The sequence below is a fragment of the Armigeres subalbatus genome, chromosome 2 (assembly GCF_024139115.2).
Source record: "Armigeres subalbatus isolate Guangzhou_Male chromosome 2, GZ_Asu_2, whole genome shotgun sequence".
Taxonomy (NCBI): domain Eukaryota; kingdom Metazoa; phylum Arthropoda; class Insecta; order Diptera; family Culicidae; genus Armigeres; species Armigeres subalbatus.
Genome location: NC_085140.1, coordinates 248,255,299 through 248,281,067, shown reverse-complemented (window position 1 = coordinate 248,281,067; position 25,769 = coordinate 248,255,299). Strand labels below are relative to the sequence as shown.

At 41.2% G+C, this 25,769-nt stretch overlaps 2 protein-coding genes across 2 annotated transcripts in view; both read left to right on the top strand.

The window, feature by feature from the left end:
* LOC134212048 (uncharacterized) overlaps window positions 1–25,769 on the top strand; it is a 472,480-nt gene that overhangs the window by 203,940 nt on the left and 242,771 nt on the right.
* On the top strand, window positions 1,344–16,151 carry LOC134215898 (dual specificity protein phosphatase Mpk3-like). Its single transcript, XM_062694986.1, has 2 exons — window positions 1,344–1,873; window positions 15,980–16,151. The coding sequence occupies exons 1-2, from the start codon at window positions 1,344–1,346 to the stop codon at window positions 16,149–16,151; spliced, it is 702 nt and encodes a 233-aa protein (XP_062550970.1).

Below are 25,769 nucleotides of genomic sequence, written 5' to 3'. Positions count from 1 at the left end.
CCCGCGACGAATAACACACGCACTGTACTTACTTTCCCGGAGACTACTGTAAGCTGTAGAAGATCGCACTTGACTCGACCGATTCAAAACGCAATACAAGTGCATTATCCGCCGAATATCAAAAAGATATTTTTTTTCTTCCACCCGCGAAGAATAACACACGCACTGTCTAGAAAATTTCTAAGCGTTGCCCGAGAAAACTTCGAGGCATTCCCCAACTCCGAAGAGTTTCGTGAGAAAATTCCGAAGCGTTTCGCGAGAAAACTTCGAAGCGTTTCTTTTTAAGTAAATTCTGAAGCGCTTCTCAAAAAAGTTTTTAAGCATTTTTCGAGGAAATTACAAAGAGTTTCCGAAGCGTTACCCTAGAAAGTTTTGGAGCGTTTTCCGAGACGACTCCGAAGAGTTTCCTGAGGAAATTTCAATGCGTTTTGCGAGGAAATGTTGAAGCGTTTGCTTGAGAAATTTTAAAGCGTTTCATATGCAAATTTTGGAGCGTTTCCTGAGAGTTTCCCGAGGGAACTTCCAAGCGTTTCAAAGGAAATTACGAAGAGTTTCAAGAAAATTCTGAAGCATTTTCTGCGATTCCCCAGAAAATTAAAAAAAAATCCCAAGGAAATTTCGAAGAGTTCCTCGAGGAAATTACGAAGAGTTTTCTGAAAAAATGTTGAAGCAATTAGCGAATAAATTCCGGAGAATTTCCCGAAGGAATTTCAAAGCGTTTCCCGAGAAAATTTTGAAGCGTTTTCCCAGGAAATTTTGAAGCGTTTTCCGAGGATATTCCGAAGCGTTTCTTAAGGAATTTTCAATGCAATTCCCGAAGAAATTCCAAAGAGTTCCCCGAGGAAATTTTGAAGTGTTTCCCGAGGGAATTACGAGGAGTCTTCTGAGGAAATTCCGAAGAATTTCCCGAGGAAATTTCAAAGCATTTCCTGGGACATTTTAAAGCGTTTGCCAAGGTAATTTCGAAGCGTTTCCAGAGCAAATTTCGAAAGGTTTCCAGAGGAAAAAAATGAAGTGCTTTCCTAGGCAATTCCGAAGCTTTTCCTAAGGAAATATTGTTGCTATTCCCGAAGAAATTGTTACCGAATACGAAAGTACAACGAACTATCTCGCCCAGTCGGTCAACGTCGAGCCAAATTTCCTAAAGCAGGTTGATTGCCAACCCTGAGACCTATCGTACGAGGTGAGCTAGTTTGGGACGTGAGGCTGTTCACTTTCCAGACGTGTGGACGTCAGAGAGAATTACAATCGGCGCCCAACGTGGGGCCCGAACCCGCGACCCTGAGATTAAGAGTCTCATGTTTCACCGACTGAGCTAGCCGGGCACAGAAAACTTAAGCAAGATGGCTGCCGTGTGGTGTGTCTTGAAGGTATACTTTCGGCAATCGTTTCTGGAGTGGTGCGAGGATGAAGTCATCAACGCTGACCTGCGGTCGGGATGTGCCGCTACCGAGCATCTGATGGGATTGAGATCGCTCCGCATATCGATTCTGTTCTCGGACTCAGCCTGCAGTAGCAGCTCCGAGTCGTCCAACTGCGAAAGTTCATCGAACTATCTCGTCGAGCCGGTTGAGATCATGACCGGGATATTTCTTGGCAATGCTTCCCACAGCGAAGATCTTAAATCGTTGAAAAAGTACAATATTGAGCCAAACGTATTCGAACGTGATGGGCATATAAAGTGTCTCCAGATACCAATCACTGACCATTGTTTACAGGACCTGGTAGGACACTTCTCCAATGCAATAGAATGTATCAACAAGGCCCGTTCAAAGGGTGTTGGAGTTCTTGTTCACTGCCTAGCGGGAGTCTCTCGGTCGGTGACAATTACTTCGTCCATCGGTGGTTCTTTTCCTTCTTACAGTGGATTGAGGTTCAGCCGTAGTTCAGTCGTCTTCGCAGCCTTCTTCGACATGCTCACCACTGTCTCCGACTTCCGAGCAGTAAATCGCAGCAACGGAGATCTGAGAGAGATAATGTTTTTTTTTTGTGTAAGGAGTCAACTGTGATTGAGGTTATGCAGTTCTCGGTTTTTCAAGGAAATTTCGCAGCGTTTCCTGTGAAAATTTCAAAGTGTCTCCTGACAAAATTCTGAAGAGTTTTCCAATGAAATTCCGTTTTCGGTTTTATAATTCAATTCCATTTTTTGAAGATTTATTCCAGGAAGTTTCAAAACGTTTCGTGGAAAAAAATCGAATAGATTCCTAAGCGTTTCTTGACCCCAGTAACATTTAGGTTTTATAATGGTTCTATGGAGGTCTTGTAGAGCAGTGGTTCTCAACTTTTTTCTTGAAAGGGACCCTTCGAGCTTTTGCATGAATTGAGGTACCCCCTATGTTTTTTTGCTGTAAATGAAAATAATCAAAACTCTAAAGATATATGAAAAATTAATCTGAAAACTAACGGAATATATGGTTCTCCATAAACTTTTAAGAAATTTTCATTCTCTTTGAAACTTCCCAATTCAAATTGAGTTCATACATCGAGCATCTTACAGAACTTTTTTGACTATTGAAGGCTTCCAATCGTATTCAAAGGAGACTTCCGAGCCTCTTGAAACTAGGATTCCGTGCCTCTTCCGAGAGAACCTTATGAGCCTCTTGATGGAAGGCTTCCGAGTCTCTTGAAATACGGTGCTTGATCCACTTAAAACGAGTCTCTTGAAAATACGCATCCAAGCCTCTTAAAATAAGAATTCCGAGCATCTTGATGGGAGGTTTTCGAGCTCTTCCGATCCTCTTGAATGGCGGCTTTTTAGCCACTGCATTGGAGTATCTTGAATGGACGTTACAAATCCTATTCAAGGAAAAAAAGCCTTTTGAGAGGAAACTCCGGAACCACTCGAAAGGAGGCTTCTGAGACTCTTGAAAGGAGCCTTCCGAGTCTTTTTAAAAGAGTCCTCCGAGCCTTTTAAAAGAAGGCTTCCAAGACTGTTGAAAGGAGACTTTCGAGCCTCTTAAAAAAAGGCTTTTGAGCTTTTTAAAAGAGCTCGAGTATCACATTTGTCATACAGAAGTTTCTGTAACGCATATACGACCAAATGGAGTTACATAAGTGCTGATGCAACCAAAGCAGTCAGATTTGTGCTGCTAGGGAGTCTTCCGAGGTTCTAAAAGAAGGCTTCCAAGCGATATGAAAGGAGGCTTCGGAGTATCTTGAATGGATGCTTCCAAGTCTCTTAAAAAAGGATTTCCGAGCCTCTTAAAGGAAGGCTTCGAGCCTTTTGAAAAAGGCTACCGAAAGGAGGCTTCCAAGCCTCTTGGAAGAAGCCTTCCACGCTTTTTTAAGAGAGCCTTCTGAGTCTTTTGGATGAAACGATGGCACTTTAAAAGAGGTTTCTGAACCTCTTGGAAGAAGGCTTTCGAACCACTTAAAATGAGGCTTCCGAGTATCTAGAAAGGACGCTCCTGAGACTTTCGAGAGTACGGTTCCAAGCCTCTTGAAAGGAGAATTCCGAGCCACTTGAAAGGAGCCTTCCGAGGCTTTTGATAAGAGCTCTCCGAGCCTTTCTAAAGAGGGAGAAATGAAAAAAGAAAGTTAAAAAACTTCCGGGCCTCTAGAAAGGAGACTTGCGAGCCTTTCAAAAGAAGGCTTTCGAGCCTGTTAAAAAATGCCTTCCGAGTTCCTTGAAAAGATCCTTCAGAGGCTTTTAAAGGAAGCACCAGGGTAGGTAGGTAGGTAGCCCCAGGGGTACACGTACCCCAGGTTGAGAACCGCTGTACTAGAGTAATGAGAAAGTATTCAAGTGAATTCAATGGGATTTTTTTTTACAATTAGAATTTGAATGACACTGGATTCTAATACCACGCGCACGTCTACCACACAATCGTACTTGTACGAGGCCTGCACCAGAATAGCGGCCGTATATAGCATCCGTATGCGGGGACAAATGAATACCAAATGAATTTAGAATCATGCTAGCTAGCAAGGAGAATTTCGTTTGCACAGAGATTGAGTAAAATAAAATGATCTAATAGAAAATTGGAAATACCAGGGATCAAACCATTAATCTCCTCCTTATGAAGCAGAAGCAGTGACACAAGGCCACCAAGCACGTCTTTGTGAAAATTCAGAAAAATATTCTGGCGAAAAACAATTTTTCGGGAAAATTCAAACGAAAACTCTTCGTAGAAACTCAGAGGATTTTTGGGGAGATTCAGAGGAAAATGCAGCAGAAGTTCAGCTAATTTTCTAACAGAAATTCAGAGGAACATCCAAAGAAAAATCGAAGAGATTTCAAAAGAGATCTGAGGATTTTTATGTGGGAATTATGAAATATATGAAAATGAAAAATTAAATGTTATTTCTGTGAGAATTCAGATGAAATCGCTCAGCGAATTAAGATAAATTTCAAAAAGAAATCCAGGAGAATTTCACTGGATTTTTGTTCGCAAAAAAGCCTGGCACAATAAAAATAATTTTAAAAAAATTAAACATTTTTTCAGAGAAGTACGGAAAAATCTTCCTTTTTTCGGGACTTCAATCTAATAAAAAAATTCTCGTCGATTTACGCCGCCGCCACCGCCGGCTTAAATGATTTTCAGCGTGTCACCAAAACACCGCCACCGCCAAACAAAATTGAGACAAATGCCGCTGCCGACGATTTTCGGACCGGGTTTCTTGAAGGAATTTAAAAAAATACGCATAAATGACTTTCCGAAGGACTTCCTAAATGAAAAAGTTTCAAAAATAATTTTCATAGAAATTGTTAAAGATTTCACACAGGAATTCCCGAGGAAATTTTTGAAATGAATTTCGGAAGGACTCCTAAAGGAATTTCCAAATGAATTTCTGAATAGAATTTCTGGAAAAATGTTTGTAGGAATTCCTGAAAATGTTCCGAAGGAATCCCTGGAAAAAAATAAGTTCCTAGAATTAGAACTTTTCCTTGAGAATTCCCAAATAAATCTTCTTCATCTTCTTCTTTATTTTTCCTCTTCTTCTTCTTCTTCTTCTTCTTCTCTTCTTCTCTTCTTCTTATTCTTCTCCTACTTCTTCTTCTTCTTTTTGTTCAATGGCTCCACATTCCAACTGGAACTTGGTCTGCTGTTCAACTTAGTATTTTATTAGGATTTTATTACAGTTATTAATTGAAAGCTTTTCTATGCCCACCATTGCATGAGTACACCCAGGTTTTTTTTACGCGGTTGGAATTCATTAATTTCTCGGTTAATCCGAACTTTCACAGCTTTTTAAATACCATTTGAATTTTCTTTGATTTTTTGTGAATTTTTTCGTGGGGTTAACTCATTGTTTAGTTGACGCTGAAGGTCTTAAACGACTAAAACCAAACCGTATAAAAAAACCTGGGTGTATGTTCATGTATCTTGTGTGGCAAGTACAATGGATACACTATGCCCAGGGTTTCGAGAAAGTTTTCAACCCGAAAACATCCTAGACTGGACCGAGAACCGAACTTGTCATTTCCAGAGATTGCATTTCAAGGTATTCTAAAAATCAATTTCAGAAAAAAAAATCGAAAGGAATTCGTAAAACGCATTTCCAAAGAAACTCCAAAACAAAATCCGGAAAAACTTTCTTCAATATATTTTAAGGTGTTCCCAATTCTTGAAGGAAGTTTTTAATTCCTTGGGGAAATTTCCAAAGAATTCTTAAAAGTTCGGAAAAATCCTGTTTTAGAAGATTAGGATTTCTGGATTCATTTCCGGACAGCTGTTTAAAGGAATATTGGAAGGAATTTCGGCAGCGAGTTTAGAATGATTTACTGGAGGAATTTTCGATTGAGTTCCTTAAATGATTTTTTAAGGAATGCCTGAAGTAATTCCTATAGCTATTTCCTAAAGATTTTCTTAAGGTATTTACCAAAAAATGTCTGGAATATTTTCCTCCACCTGGATGAACATTCCAAGACATTTTAGGAAAAATTGACGAAGGAGCTCTCGTAGAAAATTCCCAACCTTAACTTCTCCAAATACAGTTCATATGGCTTACGCCAAATCATCAGTAAACCGATTACGGCAAACTTGCTGGTGCCTCACCATTACCAGATCTGGCTCCGCCAGTGCTTCACAGTGATTCACATTTCTGTTTCAACCCATACTTCGAAGGCTCACTTTTAAAAGTGTCATTATGGCTTCTTCTTAAGTCATAAATTTCATAGAATTTTTAATTCTTTTGCTTTTTATACTCAATAACAAAGGAAATCAAAAAGCCGGTGTTCTAAATAAAAGCAATGTTTGGGGTTTGAGCATAAAAAAGTAGATGTTCATATGAAAAATCCTTTTGATAAGCCATTCAAGAGCAACTTTGTTTACGTCTTCAGTTTGTCCAATTTGTTCATCGTGAAGAAAGTTATGCTTGCTTTACGATAAATTTCAATGTCATTTACATTACTCCAGTTGGATACTTGCCACATCACATGCTCTCAATTAAAATTCAATTGAATATTAATGTTGTCATTTTCTATTTCTTCCATTTCAGGTGAGTGAATCCAATTAAATACAGCAGTGGTATAATGAATCGAGATAAACACAGCGTTTCACAGGGTTACCGTTATCCGGAGCCACGCAGCAGTTCAATTGATTCCCGCTAATTTCTTTCGATTGCCCGGCAATTATTCAATATCAATTTCACTCCTAGGACATACACTGATTCGCCGCCATCCAGACAGGAAATCGCTTTCAATCGGAGCGTCTTTAATAACGGCCCCGACCGGTCAAAGAAAGGATGATACAGTTTGCAATTAGGTATTCTCGATGTGGAGTCGGCGAGCGGCCGGCCCACCTCGCGCAAATTGAATTATACAGACCCGACCGGGAACAGTTTCGGGATCGGGAGGGACGGGCACTGCAAATTAGTTCGCGGTCCGGTTGCTGGCAAGAACGCCAACAACATCTAATCTCTAACGTTGACGCGTTGAAAAATTAATCATCGTTTTTACGATCCCAAACCCCGGAAGAGAGGCGATCGTTAACCTTTTCTTCACTTGTGCCGTCCAAGGGAAGCAGAAGATGCAATCCTCCCCATTCACCGGAGTAAGTGTCAGCCGCGCGCAATATTAATCAAGGTGAGATTACGCCATACGCTCGGCTCGGCGGCTGCTGATGGTGTGCGGATTTTTGCCGGAATAACCTCACGATCTTGGCCCCGGTTGGCGCACGTTTGCGCGCGCGAGAAAGTTTCCGTCAACCAAGCAACGGTTCGCAGTTAACCAATGGGATAAATAAATCACGTTTCAGGTTCTTTTTTCCTTACGCCCGGTGGTAAAATTGTTTGCTATTTGGAAATTAATAAATGCCGCTGCCTGTCAAAGGCGAAAAAACGGCTTCACTATCGGGTGAATCGAGCTGGAAATATCGTTTGTTGCGATCCGTTAGTCTGGGTTACGGGTGGCCGCCAACAGCTGTTGTTGGAAATGTTTGCAGGGTTGTCGAACTATTGGCTTATGATATAATTTCTTTTCAGATTTTATCGTGATTTGCGATCGGGATCGAAATGAAAGGATCTTTAAATTGGAAATGTTGTATAACTGTGGCGTCTTTGAAATAGGACTTGAATCAAATTAGGTATTAAATAAAATTAATAATAGGCAACAACCCAATAAAGTCAATCATGTTTTAAACGATGCACACTTCCTCAGATCTACCCAGATTTTCTATATATTCTCTCTCTTTTGCAAAATCGATTGCTGAACCAACCGTGGTTATTAAAAAATGAGCAATCACGTGTTTTAGAAATCTCAGTCGATTTTGTAGCAGAGTTAGCGGTTAATCTTGGGTAGTGTGAACATACAACTAAGCAATATCAACACGAAACGTCATTCTTAAGGTTACTGTTGTAGTATAGATAGCATGTGAGATTATCATTAATGGATTACGTCTTTTGAAGATAATGCCTCCCATTCTTCTGGATGCAAGTTAAGTCTATATTTTCTTCCGTCCGAGTCATAAGTCCACGATGAACAAATTGTACTTGTCACTGATGGGTGGCTGCTCGCTTGAGGTCTGTCTTGGGGCCTATCTAGCACACGGGAGTGGCCATACCCACTAGATTCAATTTGGGCTCCAGCCATCATTTCTCTCCGGGGACTGTTTTCTAGCACTACTTTTGGGGGATAGGCTGCAAGGGGATATCCCCCACCGCCGGACACGTACCAATACCGGACACTTCTCAAAACGACACTTGTAGAGGTCCCTTCAGAGACCTCTTTTTTTATTTTTCATGTGATCAAATAGTCATTCCTTACATCTGTTTTGTAAAACTAACCTCAATTCATTTGTTTCTTCTTGATGAAATATCAGAAAGCCTCAGAAAGCCGCCGAAACAAATATTGAAGATATCATTGAAAAAGTTGGGAATTTGAAGTAGAATGTAAGAATTTTAGCTGGAGAGTCAAATGAACTCTACTAACACATATTAACATCTACAATTTAAAGCAAGTGAAAAATATTATTATTTTAATGATGTTACCAAAATTCGTCATCAAAATACATCGTCGACAAATGTTTGCAAATGATCGAATATAACTTGTATGGAACATCAATGATCATATTTTGAGGACCCGTTGTCCAGAAAAGCAAATGTTTCAAACGACTGATACTTTGCATGCAGCTCAGCGCATAAACACTTGACTGATAGTGACCTTATTAGTATGGCATCTCTGCTCGCTTGAATTCGGAGATAATATAAAGAGGTGTGCTCCGGTCTCTGCTCGCTTGTATAAAGAGGTGTGCTTTGGTCCAAAAATCGGCGGCGCCGGCGTTTGTCGGAACTTTCCAAAATATTTATTTGAAAATTATTTTCTGATTTTCCATGGCAACTAATATGAAGTTTTGAGAATTCTATTCTAGAAATTAACACAGAAAATTCTTCAAACTTTCCGCAGGAGATTGTTCAAAGTGTGAACATTAACATGAAAATTGGATTTCAACGGAAAATTATTTGAAATTTTCATAGAAAATTCATTGGAATTTGCATGGGATTTTTTAAATTTTCAGTGGAATATTTTTCAGAATTTCCACGTGGAATATTATGAATTTTTTACCAAAACTATTCAGAACTTCACGTCAGATTTTATTTTTTTTTACGGGAAACCGTTCGGTATTTGAGCGAAATAATCGGATTTTTGAAGGAATGTCTTTGGATTTCTACTGAGAATTCTTTGTATTGTCCAAAAATTTCAATTGACCGAATTGGCAATTTGGCCGAAATAGCACTTTTCTCTAACACATCGTTTGGCTGAAATGGTCGTTTGGCCCAATAGGTTATAAGGCCAAAAATGTCATTCAGCCGAAATGGTTGTTTGACAGAAAGGGCCATTTTGATTATGATGATTCCCTGATTCCCGAATCCTAATCCCCGTCCATCCTTAAACATTGTAAGCCTAACCTCGAGTCACCACGAGTACGTTGGCTTATTTCCCTCTCTTACTAATTTAATAATAAGATTATGTCGATTGTACATATCTCAAAGAAACGTGGCTCCGTAAAGTGTTATACACGCCTGAGCCTACCAAATAAACGAAATTGGAAAAAAAGAAAGGGCCATTTGTTCGAAAATGTCTTTGGTCCAACGACCAAATGTTGGTTACTGAACGAGTAATATGCTCATAAAATACCACCCGTTTGGCCAAATAGCAGTGTGTGTTATAAGAATAATGAAATAAATACTAAGTAGACTAAATACAAATAAGTAAATACTGAATAGAAATATAAAGAATAAATAAAGAAATAGAGGGATGAACTCTGTGGTATATTGTACTGTATATATTGATGACCAGAAGATTTAAATTATCATTCAAATCATGCAACCAGTAGTTAGTAATCCTTACCTCCATATTATATTCTTTTTATATAACGTATTATATATGAACATTGAACATTGAACAATGCCTTCCTTTTCCAAAGTATTCATTGATTAGACCCAAGCGAGGTTTATAGACCTCCTGATAAAGACAAAAACAGTTTTCATAATTCTCAATTGCAGAAACGGATTTTCAAACCGTTATTGTTTGCTCGCTTCTTTAATTAGTAGACAAAAACGACATGGGATGGATGTAATCTAAAAGAATTATAAAACTAGGATGATCACACGCGGTCCCAGCTGTGGGGCTCTGTCACGAGAATCATAGAATATTGGCGTCACTAGCGATGAAAATTTCCCGTTTCCGTTGGCCCGATATTAGTGGTAAAGCTTTGTAGGAATACCGAACTTCAACAAAACTGGTTTGGACCTAAAGTTATCGAAACTTTCCTAATCATCTTCCTGTTTTCAAACAACATGATCTTTTTGTCCAAAGAAACTGTTTTCGGGAGCCTGTCCTTTTTACAGCATTTCTTCCTTTGTGATTAATCCCGCAAAATCCTTTTTGAAATGTTCTGAAAAATGAAAAATTAGTGGAATTAATTACATTTAATGTAGTTTGATTTGATCTGAACTTAATAAACGAAGTGAAAATGGTTGATGAGAAACGATCAGCGTCGAGTACAGCTCGGCGTCGGAAGCAGTTACTGTCATAATGGTTTATAGCGCCGCCATTATGGCGAGCGTGGAAAGCTGGATAAAATTGTCGACCAGATGGGTTTTGGCCTAATAGTTTGTTCGGCCAAACACCTTTCGACCTTGTGTCTATTGGCCAAATGGCCCTACCCGTCGTTTAGCCGGAAGTCAAATTCCATTAGGCCGAATTAAACTTTTGTCCGAAACGGTATTAGGTCGAAAATGGTTTGACCGAAAATAACATTTGGCGGAATACGACAAACAGCCGAAAGGTTCATTCCGAAAAAGCTGTTTGCACTAACAGTTTATTTGGCAGAAAGGGCCCGAGAATGCTCTTTCTGCAAAACAAGCATTTCAGCCAAACGGCATTTTCTGCCAAATAACCTTTTCAGCTAAACGGCTTTTTTTTTGGCAAAATGACCGAACGATACTTGTCAAATGACCAAATTGACAAATGGAGGGACTTTACTACATATAGCATAATGAATTACTGAAAAAGTTTAAAGACAAAAGAGTTTTCTACCATTTTTTGCCTATCATTATGAAATGAGTGGAAAACAAATGAGCTTTTTTCATTTCTGAGAAAGATTCCTGTCTGGCAGTAAAATTGAACTTGTTGTTATTTATGAAAAGGCAATATCTAATTGATTTAAAAGCATCAAAGTAAGCTTAATATGAACAACAACGCATAGCCACCAAAATATCAATCAAAGCAAACGTGATACTTTACCAACAGTCAAAGACATGTGGTCAACCATCAAGGACTGGAGTGATAGTTTTCCAGCAGACTTCCCCTCGCCTAACAGCACGACAATTTCCACAGATCCCATCATCATCCGAGAAGAATTCTCATTGGAATCTCTAAAAAAAAATCCCTTCAGAATCATCGAAGTATTCCAACCGGAATCCAGAAGATTTCACACTGGATTCCTTTCGGTATCGTCACTATATCGGTATCGATACCCTTGAGAAGCTGTGGGGGACACCCTTCATAATCCATAGAGGATTTGCTTCAGAGTTTCTCGTTAATTTGCTTCGGAATTCCGCCGGAGTCGTTCGAAAATTTGTTTCGAAATCGTTCGGGGATTTGCTTGGAATTGGAAACGATTTGTTTTAGAATACTTCGACAAATTTTCTTCAGAATCCGAATCAGAATATTTATTTCTGAGTTTCTCGACGTTTTGCCTCGGTATCCCTGATTGATTTGCTTTGGAACCCCCTGGCGATCAGAATCCTTCTGACGCTTTGCTTTGGAATCCCTCGACGAATTGCTTTGGAATCATTCGACAATTCGCTTCGGAATACATAGACGGTTTGCTTCAGAATTCCTAGAAGACGGAAATTCGGAAAAAGTTAAGCGTCGTAAGCAGTTACTGTCAAATTTATTTATAGCAGCCGCCATTATGGTGAACGTGGAAAGCTGGATACCATTTCCGAACTGAATCTATCACAGATCTACAGATTTTTTGTTGGTTAGCGCTGCGAAGCGATGACTTTTTAATAGTTTCTCACCATATTGGGGCCGTACACATATTACGTAAGCACTTATGGGGGGAGGGGGAGTCGGTCAATATCTTACGCTCCATATAAATAAAAAATCATTTGTATGAAAAAAATCTTACATGGGGGAGGGGGGTCGAAAAACCCAGAAAAATTGCTTACGTAATAAGTGTACGACCCCTATGTGCAAAGAAAAAAATAATGAAAAGTAAACAGCACGTAAAACTTGTCATGCGGAAATTTGCGCTATTCTTCGCTGAAATGGGCCTCTTCCTAACAAGATTGCTTACAACTTGCATGCAATATAGACGATTCACGTCAAATATTGTATACATTTAGGCTATATCCGTTGTGGAATCACGCTAATAATGATGTTCCATTTATGTGCATGATTTTTGGCGTAAATTTCAGTGGATTTTTCTATCTGTGTGAGTATTTACACACGGCTTTGGATTCGATTACGGTGTTCAAGATGGTGACAGTGCCAGCAGCTTTAGCTAGAGAGTAAATTCTGCGATAACCAATGCTGCGCCCAATTTAACTTGATCTACAATAGAAGCTTGTTGACGAGTTGGTAAAGGAGGATTGTAGTAATATTCTTCAAATTATTTTTTTTTTTATTAATGTGAATTTTGATATTTGAATCAGTTCTACACTCGTCGCATGGACCGAGGCCAGGGGCACTTGGAAGAAAGAGGGGGTTCAGAATGCCACCCTCAGGTCCATCCTTGGGACCTTCCATAGGTAAAGTTTAACTAAAGAATGAAAATTAAGGCTAATATTGATAAAACTTACACTAAAAAATTCAAATAAATTTGGGTTTGAAGTTGAAAACTAGTCGATGAAAGTAACATAGGCAAAAAATATCCCAAGTAATACTTTAAGTTTTATAACGCTCTTGAAGCCCATTATTTACTCTTCAAGGGTGTTAAAAAACCAGCATGAAACCAAAATATTACTAGGGATGTGAACGTTTAGTGTTGATCTAGCAACCCGGTACTAGTCGTACAGTTGGAATTCAGGTAAACATTGGTGGTCTTGAAGCCGGACCTGTTGTCGTTCAATGCGCTGCTCTCCGGAGATGCTAAAAAAGGCTCAAAAGGAACATACCTCAAAAGTCGCCAATCTAGCCCCTAATTCCCTCTGGTCGAAAGGTAGGCTTAGTATGAAGATACTTCCGAAAACTTGTGTTAAATTGACCGCTGGATTATGCGACAGTCAACTAGACAAATCAGACTAGACAAACTAGCAGAGTCGGATAGGACGAGTACGAGCTTCCTGGACGGGCAGGTGGCGGTGAAGAAAGATGCACCTGGTTCAGCCGAAAAGACGGCGCATATATCCGGGAGACTGTTCGAGATAGTCATGTTGGTACCGATGCCAACTTCACGGCCTGAAACGGACCCATCCGTATACACCCAGGTTTTTTTTTACACGGTTTGGTTTTAGTCGTTTGAGACCTTCAACGTCAATGAAACAATGAGTTAACCCCACGAAAAAATTCACAAAAAATCAAAGAAAATTCAGGGGGTATTTAAAAAGCTGTGAAAGTTTAGGTCATTCGAGAAATTAATGAATTCCAACCGCGTAAAAAAAACCTGGGTGTATCTGTGTTCGTAATTGTTGAATTCTCTGTTTAATAGCTGTTTAATAGTCGATCATCTGATAGCCAATGAGTTGTCACCCCTTCCGAAATTATGAGCTATGGAGCTGTTAATGTTGGCTTTTGGGGAGTGCCAGCTCCTCGCTCCAATAGGGGGAGATCAACGCCGACCATCGCATGAAGAATCCGGTCTCCTTTGATAAGGAGAGGGATCCTGTATTCTCCGGAAGTTACGGCGGCGAATGAAGCGGCTTTGCGGCAAATGGCCGCTTGCACACGATGACTTAATGGCAAGATACCTGCCTTGGCAGAAGGCAGACTCAGCTGGTGTAGAGGATAGTAATCCGGAAGCAGATCAAACGTATGAGTTGAAGGTCGGCGACGGAGTTTCAATAAGGTTACGGTGGGCCTTTAAATTAATGCGCTTCCAGCGTTGAGCAGAAGTTTTCAACGTTGATGTCGATGATTTCTAATTTGACTTCTCTCACGAATAGCCTGAATAGCATTTCAATCGTCGACATAACCCCGCAGACGTAAGATTGGTATAGCAGCAGGATTTCAATCGCTTCATATGGTCAGAGGAAGGTCCTTTGAAATTGCTTGTCGAGCGGCCAACAGCTGACGGGAGATCGCGTACGATCTGGTTATTTCCTCTTGTTGTTGTTCGATGTCATCGCATCGTAGATGAATAAGGATGATTCTGCTGATGAACCAAAGGTCAGCTCGAGTCCGAGACAAAACGTTGAAACGTAGTTGGCCAGCGGCCCTCGAATCAAGAGGGGCCTACGCCAGCGCCAACGCCAGCGCGAATCTACAATCTAAAGCTCTTTATGTTATTGATCACTGTACCACACACGATAAGCAAGTAGGACCGGACTGGAATGACAGAAGTCATACTCTCACACCGGTGAATCTGGTGAATGTAAAAAAATGTAAGCAAATAAGAGTAGAGGAGATATAATGGGAAGGCGTTTGGCCAAGAGTTGTTTGGTTGATAATATCTTTTGACCCATCTAACGGCCGAACATGTCGTTCAGTCGAACAGGTCAAATCGCCGAAAATGTCATTTGGCCGAACGGGTCATACTTCCCTTTTTACACTTCTTATTTCAAACTTTGCACTCCAAACTTTTCAGTGAGTGAGAAGTGAGAACTGATGAATGAGGAGTCCTACTCCTTTTTGGGACATTTTTCACATTTCATTCTTTCTCACTTCTCAATTATCATTAATCCTTTCCAACTTTTCACAAATAGAATCCGTTCAGCAGACGACATTTACAATCGTTTGACCCGTTCGGTTAAGTCACATTTTCGACCACATGACCTTTGGCCAAACGACATTTCGGTCGTGTGACCCGTTCGGACAAATGGCCCTTGTCAAACATTTCGGCCTGACGCCATTCTCGGTCAATTGAACTATTCTGACTTATTAACCTGATGGATCAAACGACTTTTTGAGCCAAACGACCAGTTAGCCATATGTTCCATTCGGCTGCATGTCGCTTTCGGCTAAATTATATTTTTTTGGCCAAACGTCCAATCCGATCAAATTAAATTTGACTAGATGACTTCCATCCCAACGTGTTATTAGGCCGAGTGGCTTTCGGGCTTATGACTTTCGCCAAACGACCCTTCCCCATTAAAAAAAAAAATAAATCATTTGCTCTGACGTTCTCACTAATTGATCAGCCCATTGGAGTATGTCGTATTTTATACAATTCTCAATCGTTAATGCGCCCTATTTCCCATTGAGTATTGCACGCTCAAAAACTCCGGAAGTTTTCCGCTCTGCTGCTTTTAACGTGCACGCCCCGTAAAGGGCAACCGGTAGTTCATGCTAATATGCGCGGGATACTTTTTCTAAACTGAAATATGAACTTTTGGGGAAAATGCTTCGGAATTTCAAGGATCATTTAATATTGGCTGCTTGATCATTTAGTAGTTTGTCAATAACTAATTTCAGAGACTGCCTTTTTACAACAGTTTGTTGTTCCACTAATCACGAAGTTGAATACCTATCTCCAATAACTTATACCAAATAATTGAACAATGCACACGTGCACAATCGACAAGAATGATCCACGCGAAATTCTCCTGAATTTCCACGAGAGTGAGAATTTCTTCGTTGTTTAATAATCTTCTGTTTTGTTTCCTATGGATAAAATTGATTTTCGCAATCTATTCAAAAATGAAACAAGAGTTATCAGAACCCTGCAAATTGAGAATAACGAAACAACTCAATCTAACAGCAGAAAGCCTTTTTTCGCCCAGGCAATATGTTTGCACCCTATAATCATATTCCCATTAGAAACCGCCTAATTACCCATACGTGCAAGCATTTCAAATTCGAATTCTCCACTGTTCAACTGAATGACTTCTTTCAATGTCAAAGAGTAAGCCCGATTGTGATTGTCTTCAGAAACTACTCGAAGATGCCAACCGACCTGAATCCATTAGAACGCTTTCCGGTACCCGCCCGTCGCATTAACGACATCAATGATGATGACGATGACGATGCTGCTGACGACATGAAACAATACGAAGTACCTCCACTTACGGGGCCACCATTGCCGGTTCGCTTCGCAAGTTGAACCCCCTCAACCTGCTCTCTTGGGACGTCAAGTACCCGTTGCAAGTTGGGCTTGGTCCGTCCAGAATGACTCACGGTCAATAACGGGCCGATCGATTGGCGTGATGGTGCGGCGACCGAAGCACCTATCATTAGAAACGAGTGGACACAAAGAGACCCATCCATCGCGGCGGGACTTCGCTTCTAAGTGAATTGTTGTGTACATCATAAGTTGTGTGTTTGGTGCGCAGAAAATGCAAATGGATTTCCTCGAGGGTTTCCAACACGGTACCATTGAAAGCCATTGGCGGCCAGCGGTCGGTGGTCAAATCGTTCCACCCGCCCCAACAACCCCACTCATTGCGTCATCCAACCGGGCAGCACTTTCCGCCTGGATAATAATGGTAATATGATTATCTATTCGCGTATGCAAAACACGCGCTTCTATGGAAGGGACACGGTGTCCAACCCAAAGACGTGGAAACGACGACAACGGAAAACAAGGCTCAAGATTGTCCCCGCCGAGATCGGCGCATGTTTATGAGCAAAGTCAGGAAATATAGAGACATTAGACGGGGGAAAAATTGAATATTATGTTCTTGGGGTTTGGGAATGTGGGGGAGGTGCAGGGGCACGTTGCTTACATGCCGTCGAGGTTAAGGTTTAAGCAAAGCATATTGGTGCGCATTAGAAGGTGTTAACTAAAGAAACGAAGGGCCATTTCGCCTCGGCGAAAAGCCAAGCATGATCGTGTCATATTTCTTCTGTTTGAGATCCACTCCGGTCGGGCCAGTTGGTAAAAGGTAGGCGTTCCGATCCGATCGGTGCCGCTAAGTTAAGTGTGAAAAATTCTAATGACAGTGAGAATGCTAAGCCTGATTTATGACTTTCCCAGCCGCCCGTTGCATTGCGCCGTGTGCTAATTGTACAATGATGCTCGGCCATAATCCGTTTATGGGACTCTTGCCGGATGGTGTGAAATGGGCACCTTTAGCCGATGCAGTTGCTGGCAAAATAAATGGCAGTCGGTTAGTGGAGAAAGGTTTAACCAAGTACCAGCTTCCGCATATATGGGCGTTGGTAGGTGGTTAGCCCATGCCCGCAGCACGATTAAATGGGTGGTCTTAGCCAGCAGAAGTATTCAAATCAGTTTGAAATAAATTGGGTCTTCATGTAGTTAAATAATTGGAAGGTTGCTCTTAGCTAAACGAACTTCAATCAGTTGTTATTAACCGATTGTTCACATTGTGTCTTTCAGAACACGCTAATCTTGGAATAGGCATTTGTTCCATCTGTTTTTTTTATTTCTAAAAAAATCACAGACAGAAGTTTATAAATCTACCAAATTACGGATTCTAACTCATTTGGTATACCACACGTTTTAATTATTTTAATTATGCAAAAATAATCTATTTGTTCTATCATAATTTCATGTTGTTCAAATTAAAAACAGAAATAAGTCGGTCCTTGAGTATATTTAAAAACAATATCGGCTGGCCACGATACAGTTCTCAGAAACCTTCCAGCCAACATCTCATTTGTATCATTTTGTCGTTCTCATGGGCCATGCATGGACCACTATCTTACAACTCGATGTTAATGATCAAATATGACCTCGGGCCATAACCAACGGTTCCTGACGCACGGCCTCCACCGGTAGTCCCATGTCGTCGCCATCAGACGACGTTATATCAACAACAGAGCCGAAATCACTTATCCACCTGCGCCTGTGGTCAGCCCGCAAGTAATGCTGAGTCAGGTGCAAATTCTGCAAATGACTCGTTAGCAAATTACAATCATTTCTCACAACGGGCTACATGAGATGAGTCGGGATTTATTCTGCAAAAACATATCATCCACGTTGATAGGGTTGAGTGTTATTTTCCATTTTAGTTCAGTTGTTGCCGCGATAAACTAACAACAAGTGTTAGTTTATCGAGGATGAGTCTCACTTGTGAAAGCAATTTGCATTTCATGCAATCGTTTAAAACCCACAGTTGCTATTTTTGTACATCTATAACCAGAGCCACATTCTCCTATAATTCTTAAATATAAAATTACGCAACCTGTTTACAATTTTGACGTGCACTAAACTGCCAATTTTTCATAAAATGAAAATTCTTACATAAATATTGCTTTAAAAGCATGCAATATTGTCATTATTTTAAACAAAAGTTGTGTGAAAACCTCTATTTTTAAAAGCTTACATGTGCCAAGTCTTACACAAGTTTTGTTAGCCTTTTATGAAGAATTATAAAAAAAAAACAGCCCTCGATGCTTGGGTGAATGGCCGTTGATTAGTTTGGTAGACAATTTTCCGATTAAAAAACGCAGGACCATTTTTTTATTAGATGAGAAATTGTCACTTCATTCCATTTGTAAACCAAGAAATCATCAAGAATACATTCGATATGAAATTGTGGTGTTTAATTGGACGATGAATAGCTTAAACCTAACCTCTTATGATGCGTATAACCTTCCTAATATGTTGCTCTCCCAGTTCAACGACGTTCAGATCGACGATAAAAACCAGCTGATGATGATAAATATTCCATGATTCAAAATCCAAAACAGAACCACTTGAGACCGGATGGTAGACAGAGGTAGCAAACCGAAAAGAAACCACTGTGACTTCCGGGCGGGAAACCGCACAGAATTAGTGAAACAGAAGTGGCATGGTGATCGTCATCGTCGTCATCGAGCTGCGTTGGTGACTTCCAATCTAACAACCGGGCACCGATGGCCTTCACCTTTGTTGTCGAACGGAGAAAAAAAAACATCCAAAGAGCAAACGACACAATCATTGTCGCCTTCATCGAAGTGGCGTGAACCTTGTAAGTTGGACTGGGCGTTGCTCGAGTTGCGTTTGGACTTGGCACCAGGTCGCTTGGTTAGATCTTGAACTAACTTTTCCACCGTATTTTTAACGTTGGGCTCGGTGCGTAACACATCTCCAGAGGCGATTGATTGCCTACTTCCGCTCATTCAATTGTCAACCCAAGTATATGGGCAAGAGTGACATCGACGGAGTTATGCAGTGGATTCGGGCAAGTTCTTCTTAAGTGAATGACTCCGAGACATTGTATATGATCTTCAAATCGATAGTAAAAAAAACATTGAGGTCGAATGCTGCTTATCGAAAATTGAACTACAGTATTTAACAAATTTATATGTTGAGCATTTTCTATCCATAAAAATAGGGAAATTGTGGGTAAAACCGACACCACTTCAAATCGTTGATTTCAGGTGATTATCTGACAGAGTATTGACATCACAAAATACCTCTGTTTTACAAGACTCGTCATTCGCATAATTTAATTCATGCATAATGAAATATTAGATGCAATACACAATGTAAAGTATTGGAGAAACGGGGAAGGGTCGTTTGCCATTTGGCCGAATGCCACTAGGCCGAAAGTTGTTTGGCCGAATATACCATTTGGCCGAATAGACCATTAGACCAAAAGTCATTTGGCCGAAAGGGTCGTTTGACTGAAAGGGTCATTTGGCCGAAAGGGTCTTTTGGCCGAAAGGGTCATTTGGCCGAAAGAGTCGTTTGATCGAAAGGCTCATTTGACCGAAATGGTCATTTGGCTTTCGGCCAAATGACCATTTTCGGCCCAAAAAACTAGCTGGTGTTGAAGAAAGGTCCTCTCTCATCCAGGACATTTGAATTGAAACTTGGTGAGAGAATTCCATAATATACATATATTTAACAAATTATATTGAAACTATATGATTATATAGCAAAAAAAAATAACCATCAGGGCACCCAATTGAAGCGATTTGGATAGGAAGAGTGGAATCGCCAACTTCCTATTGTTAACATTTCGTGGATAAAGGGCGGACTCTTCTCCCCATCTATTGGGTCAATCTGGGAAACGAAGGCTAGATTATAATATTGCATGTACGAACTTTCTTCTGGAAGGAGATTCTCTATTCATCCCGTGGATTCGCATAAGCGTCTTTGCTTATGGAACCACCCCACCCATTTTTGGCCCTTCATACAGGAGTCTGATGAAATACAAACAATAGCATAATCATGATCAAATCGTTTGTCAGATATGGCCAGTGCTATCGGCAGGTGCCTTGCTACAATAGATGGTAGTATCATCATCATCATCAATTACCCTTTCGGGTCAAATGATCCATTCGGCCTGATGTCTCTTTCGACCAAATGACCCTTTCAACCAATTTACCCTTTCGGACTAATAGTTTGTTCGACCTAGTGGCATTCGGCCTGATACGTTTCGGCAAAACCACCCGTTCGGCCAAATGACCCATTCGGCTAAACGACTATTTCGGCTAAATGACCCTTTCGGCCAAACGACCCTTTCGGTCAAATGACTCTTTTGGACAAACGACCCTTTCGGCCAAATGACTCTTTCGGCCAGATGAGTTTCGGCCTAATAGTTTGCTTGTGGCATTCGGCCGAATGGGTTTCGGCCAAACGACCCTTTCGGCCATATGACCCATTCGGCTTAATGACCTATTCGGCTTAATAACCCTTTCGGCCTAATGACCATTTCGGTCAAACGACACTTTCGGCCAAATGACCCTTTCGGCCAAACGAACTTTTCGGCCAAATGATCCTTTCAGCCAAACGAGCCTTTCGGCCAGATGGGTTTCGGCCTAATGGTTTGTTCGACCTAGTGGCATTTGGCCAAATGGCTTTTGGTCAAATGGGTTTCGACCAAACGACCCTTCCCCTCGAGAAACGATGTAATAAGAGCCGGAGAATACAACTTACAGTCACATAAAGACAAATATTTGTTTTTTTTAATAATAATATATTTTTGTGAATATTGATACAGGAATCAGTTCTTCACTTGTCTAGTGAAGCCAAGGCCAGATAGGCACTTCGAGAAAAGAAAGGACATGAAACGGAGCCACCTTAAGGTCCAACCTAGGGAGCGTCCAGAAGTCATGTTTGTTGTATTATGATAACATATTAAAATTAAATAGGACATAATACTTTAATGAAATACATAAACATCAAAAACCGGTAAAATATTGGTCGGTGATAAAACTGTTCTAATAAAACACAGGACGGTCCATTAAATGCCACAGGTTTCTCATCTCTCCGAAAACCAGTGCTCTGCTTCCAAAAGAAACAGCTAGTCTACTGGATCACAGGATCTATCGATGAAGGTATGTCGAGTGGCTTCCTAAGCTTTGAATGCACAGCAAATAATTTTGAAAATTCAACGGCGTGTAAAATTGCAGCTTATCTAATCAAACGAATTAACATTCGATATTCAATTAAATTTGATTGAATTTTACGATCAAGCACCGTTTAAATTTATTTTGATTTAAAAGAATAGTGAGATCGATTGAATGTTACGTTTATTTGCATGCTCCAAATATGTGCATGAAAATACATTTTAAATCACAACATATTTTTATCTGTGTTGTTGTATTTCTATGGCTGGTACGTTGAATGAAGCTTAATACGAATTATGTGCTGACCATTGGGATAAATAAACGCCAATGTAAGTGAGACCTATCCTTCAACTGTGCAGTTTCAATACTTCAGGAACAAAAAACGTTCGATTGCATATTGTACAGTGACATCATAAGACATATTCTTCAGAACATGGCGATTTCTGGCGCCATTGCGAAATCAAACCAAACTACTTATGTGGAAGGGGAGGACGAGCAAGTTGAAGAAGGTTGAAGCCCCCCTCAGTTGCTTCCGGGGGTGGTGGGTTACTTACACGTGGGTTAAGGTGCCCCTAAATTTGCTGATATAGCCCTCCGTCTTTGAGGAAGCAGACGAGGGCTGCTAAGCTGGTGATATCATCAGCCAAAGCGTCTCAGATACTCGAGTGGATTTCGTAGCTGGATCGGGGAGCGTTGAACTTCGGACACATATTTCGCAATCGGTCCGGTATGGTCTACCTTCGAAGTTATGCAAAAAACGGGGACGGTACGAAGACGGGAGATGATCTGTTGATCCCTGTGACTGGGCATGTCGTTCTAGGGAGCTGTTGATGCCTTAATCTTCCGTAGCTGCGTGGAATTGGAGGCCACCCACTAGTTCTCCCAATCCTGACTGACGATTCTTTTAATCCAGGTATTGGTGTCAGCTAGGGGAACCGAAGTGGTAAAACGCCAGCCTTGGTGATCGATACCAGCCAGATTATCAGCTGTAATATTTCCTAGCACTCCACAATGTCCCGCTGGTGGCACTGGTGGAGTCAGTCAGGAATATGATAGCTTTGATGGAGGGTTTGGTGGCAGCGATAAGCAAGGCCGCGTTTTCAGCCGAAAAAATGCTGCATTGCTTGGGAAGACTATTCGTCCCTGTTAGGTTACTACCTGTGATTCATGAGCCGACCCCATTGCCTCGAAACGGAGACGTCGGTGTAGCGATGTTCATGGTTCCTGCATTCCGTGTTTGGCAACTCCGCCACCGATCTACGAAGAGCCTCCTTATTGTCTCCTCTCTTGAAGCGTCTCGCGATGGAGTGATTTAAATTAGCTATGGAGGAGTACCAGCTCCTCGCTCCATGCCAGTGGATCCTGACCACTGGGGGAGACGGACGGCGGCCACTGGGTCCTGACAGTCGATGCCTTCATCAACATACGTGACCGCGTATGCATTTGCTGGAGGACGGCTATAGCGGCGGATTGCGCTCTAATACGAGTGCGTCCAAGAGTGTCTCCGACGACGACCAATAGTATGTCGTCGGCGTAAATGAAAACGTAAACGTTGGGTGACAGGAAGCAAAAGATCCCGTTCATGATGACCAAAAATAAGGTGACCGTCAGGACCGACCCTTGGGGTACGTCAGTTTCCTCCTGGTAGATTTCAGAAAACTGATTTTGGATGACGACTTGAAATAATCACCCGGAAAAGGCCGGAAAAGTAGGTTCCGCATCCGTACCCAGGACGGAAGTTATGCAGTTGGAAGCCGAATCTTCCATCAGCCTCGAGTTTATTGCGTAGACAACGGTTAACGAGCCTCTCGACAACCTTAGAGACGTTAGCGAAGGAGGTTGGCGAGATAGGGCGGTATTTTGAGGCATCCCGGGAGGTGATGCATTCGGTATTGAGATGCCGTGGCTGAGCCGCCATTCGCTTGGAAAGATTTGGCCCGACCAGGCTTGGTTGATCAAATCCAGTGATAAGGGGAGAGTTCATGATCATCGGGTACCCTATTCCATCTGGTCCAGAGGAATTTCCGTTACTCCGGGCGAGGGCAAGTGAAAGCTCGGCGGCAGCGAAAGGCTGGTTAATTAAGGAGTTCGACAAGTTCGGGAGAACTTGGAAGTCCTCGGGGGAGCAGGATCTGGTGGTGATGAACCGATGGAATTCGACTGGGTACCCACTTACCGCGACAAGTGAAGCAAAAAAAACTCCCCGTGAGCGTTGGTAACTTCCGTATGGTCTGATATAGTGCGATCTTCAACTTCAAGGTGGGTGGGTGAAAAACTACGTTTGCCACTGAGAGCGTTTACTTTCCTCCATACTTCAACGGGGGGTGGGGGCCGAGTTGATGGAGTCGAGAAAGTCCTCCCATTGTTTTGTCTAGGCTTCTTGGATGACGACACGGCATTCGTAGTATCCTTCTCTGAATATTTGTAGCGCACTTACCTTTCTTGGATGACTAGCGGGAAGTCTCCTAAGGAATCGGAGGGCCTTCCTAAGAGCGTCAACCATTCGACGCGTTTCGTCCGATCACCAACGAAGGGCTTTTTTGTGGTATAGACGTCCCAGTACCTGGGCGTAACCCGTAACGCTGGGTAGACACCTTTACGTGGTGTGTTACGGAGTAAGATCTTCCACGGATACATTACCAGCTACAGCCGAATCCGGACCCAACGAATACGTTCCTCGTCCAACTCCGTGGTACTTATGAGGGTGTCGCTAAGTCGGTGGCCTCTCGTTAAGTAAGTACCACATTAACACTTCCTTCCTCTCCCTAGTTACGGTGAAGATGGACGTGGCCGGGAGTAGTAATCCTCATGCTTTTGTTATTTTTGTCTAAGACTGGAATCAAGGACCACTCCCCTTCTTGATTTCTGATAGCATTCTAGATAAGGATCTCAAAATTTAAACATGAGTATCACTAGTGTCCAATCTACGAATTACACCGTAACAATGCTAATGCTAATGCTATATATGACCACCACCTGGGCGTATAGATAGTGTTGAAGGAGTTCTATTCTCAAGGGCTCGTCGGAGGCGGTCGTCATAAGCTTCCCAGTCGGCGGCATCGAATCGCCATCGTAGCCTCCAGGAGGTGTTAGGAGGGGGGCGAAGGCAGTGACCTTTATTGGAAAGTAGTTGCTCCAAAAAAGGTCGGAAGACACTTGAGTATGGGGAGAATGGGCCGACTGGCGGTGGTTACGTCGAAGGCGGTGGCCGAATGGCCGTTGAATAAGGTTGGTGAAGAAGTTTATTACATGGAAATTTTGATATTCAGTTTAACTATTTGTAAGCTAAGATGACACAAATCGGATTTTTATTGTCATCAATGGTTTATTCTATTTTAATATTCGGTTTCCTACCAATATCGCACACATCCCAAAACGACACTTGCAGATGTCCAATCATCATGTTTTACAGAACAAAAGGAAGCTATTTAGAAGTCAGTTTGGAATATTAGATCATCATGTTGTAAACATTGTTTAACAGTTGAGATTGACTTCAAAAACATTGTGATTATGTGGAGTTGGATCGTGATTTGTTGAATATGTCATGTAATTGTGGGCCTTGCCGATTTAATATTTGTGTCATATCTATGACATGCTGCAAATATTAATGTAGACAAGAAAATGCTCGGAAATACAATCGACATTTCCATGATGCTTTTCAATACTGGCTGTGCATGTGCTAAGACAAGACAAGATATGTCATGTAATTGTGCTGCAAAATCAATTGTAGTACCCGGTACCCGAGCATTGATAACAAATTCTATTATCCGGTTATCTAACATTTTTATAACTGAACTTGTTATCATTTTGGTTGAATTAGCAGCCAACATAACGAAAATGATAAAAAATTCTGTTCCTGAAATAACAAAATGACAACAAACTAAGTTATTACTGATACCAAGTTAATAACACATTTTGTTATACATGTTATTCACCCAAATAACTAATTTTGTTATCATTTAGTTATCAGCCATCACTGTTTAATCGACCAAAATAGTTAAATCTTCTTTGCTGACTTCATTACGTATTGAAAAAAACTGCTGGCATTTACTGAAAACTGTTTATAGCCCGGAGACGAGCCAGCCTCGGGCTGAAAGTCTCCTTAATAAAGACACAAAAAAAACTGTTTATAGTCAAACCATGATGTCATGCCATGACCATTTTTGTAGATAATAGTCGGCTAGACAAAGAGCAAAGTAGAATAACTAGCTAATAAAAAAAAAATTACTATCCAGTTATACCGTTTTGGCTCAAATTCCGAACATGGCTCATATCTAATGTGACCAGCAAGCGTCCTGCGAAACGCGGGACGCCTTTCTGGATTACGTCACAGGCTTGAAAATGGACCCTCTAGAAGTGCATTTCGGATAGAATTTGGCCCAAAAAAAATATTTGTAAGGCGTGAATTGTAATAAATTTGTAAAACGAAGTTGAAAAATGCAGCGTCTGGTCACAGTAGCATCTGGTCACCCCAGTA

Coding starts and splice junctions, on each gene's coding strand:
- LOC134215898 (XM_062694986.1), top strand. CDS start 1,344: ATGGCTGCCGTGTGGTGTGTCTTGAAGGTATACTTTCGGCAATCGTTT. Junction 1,874..15,979: donor CCTTCTTACAGTGGATTGAG/GTTCAGCCGTAG, acceptor GATTGTCTTCAG/AAACTACTCGAAGATGCCAA.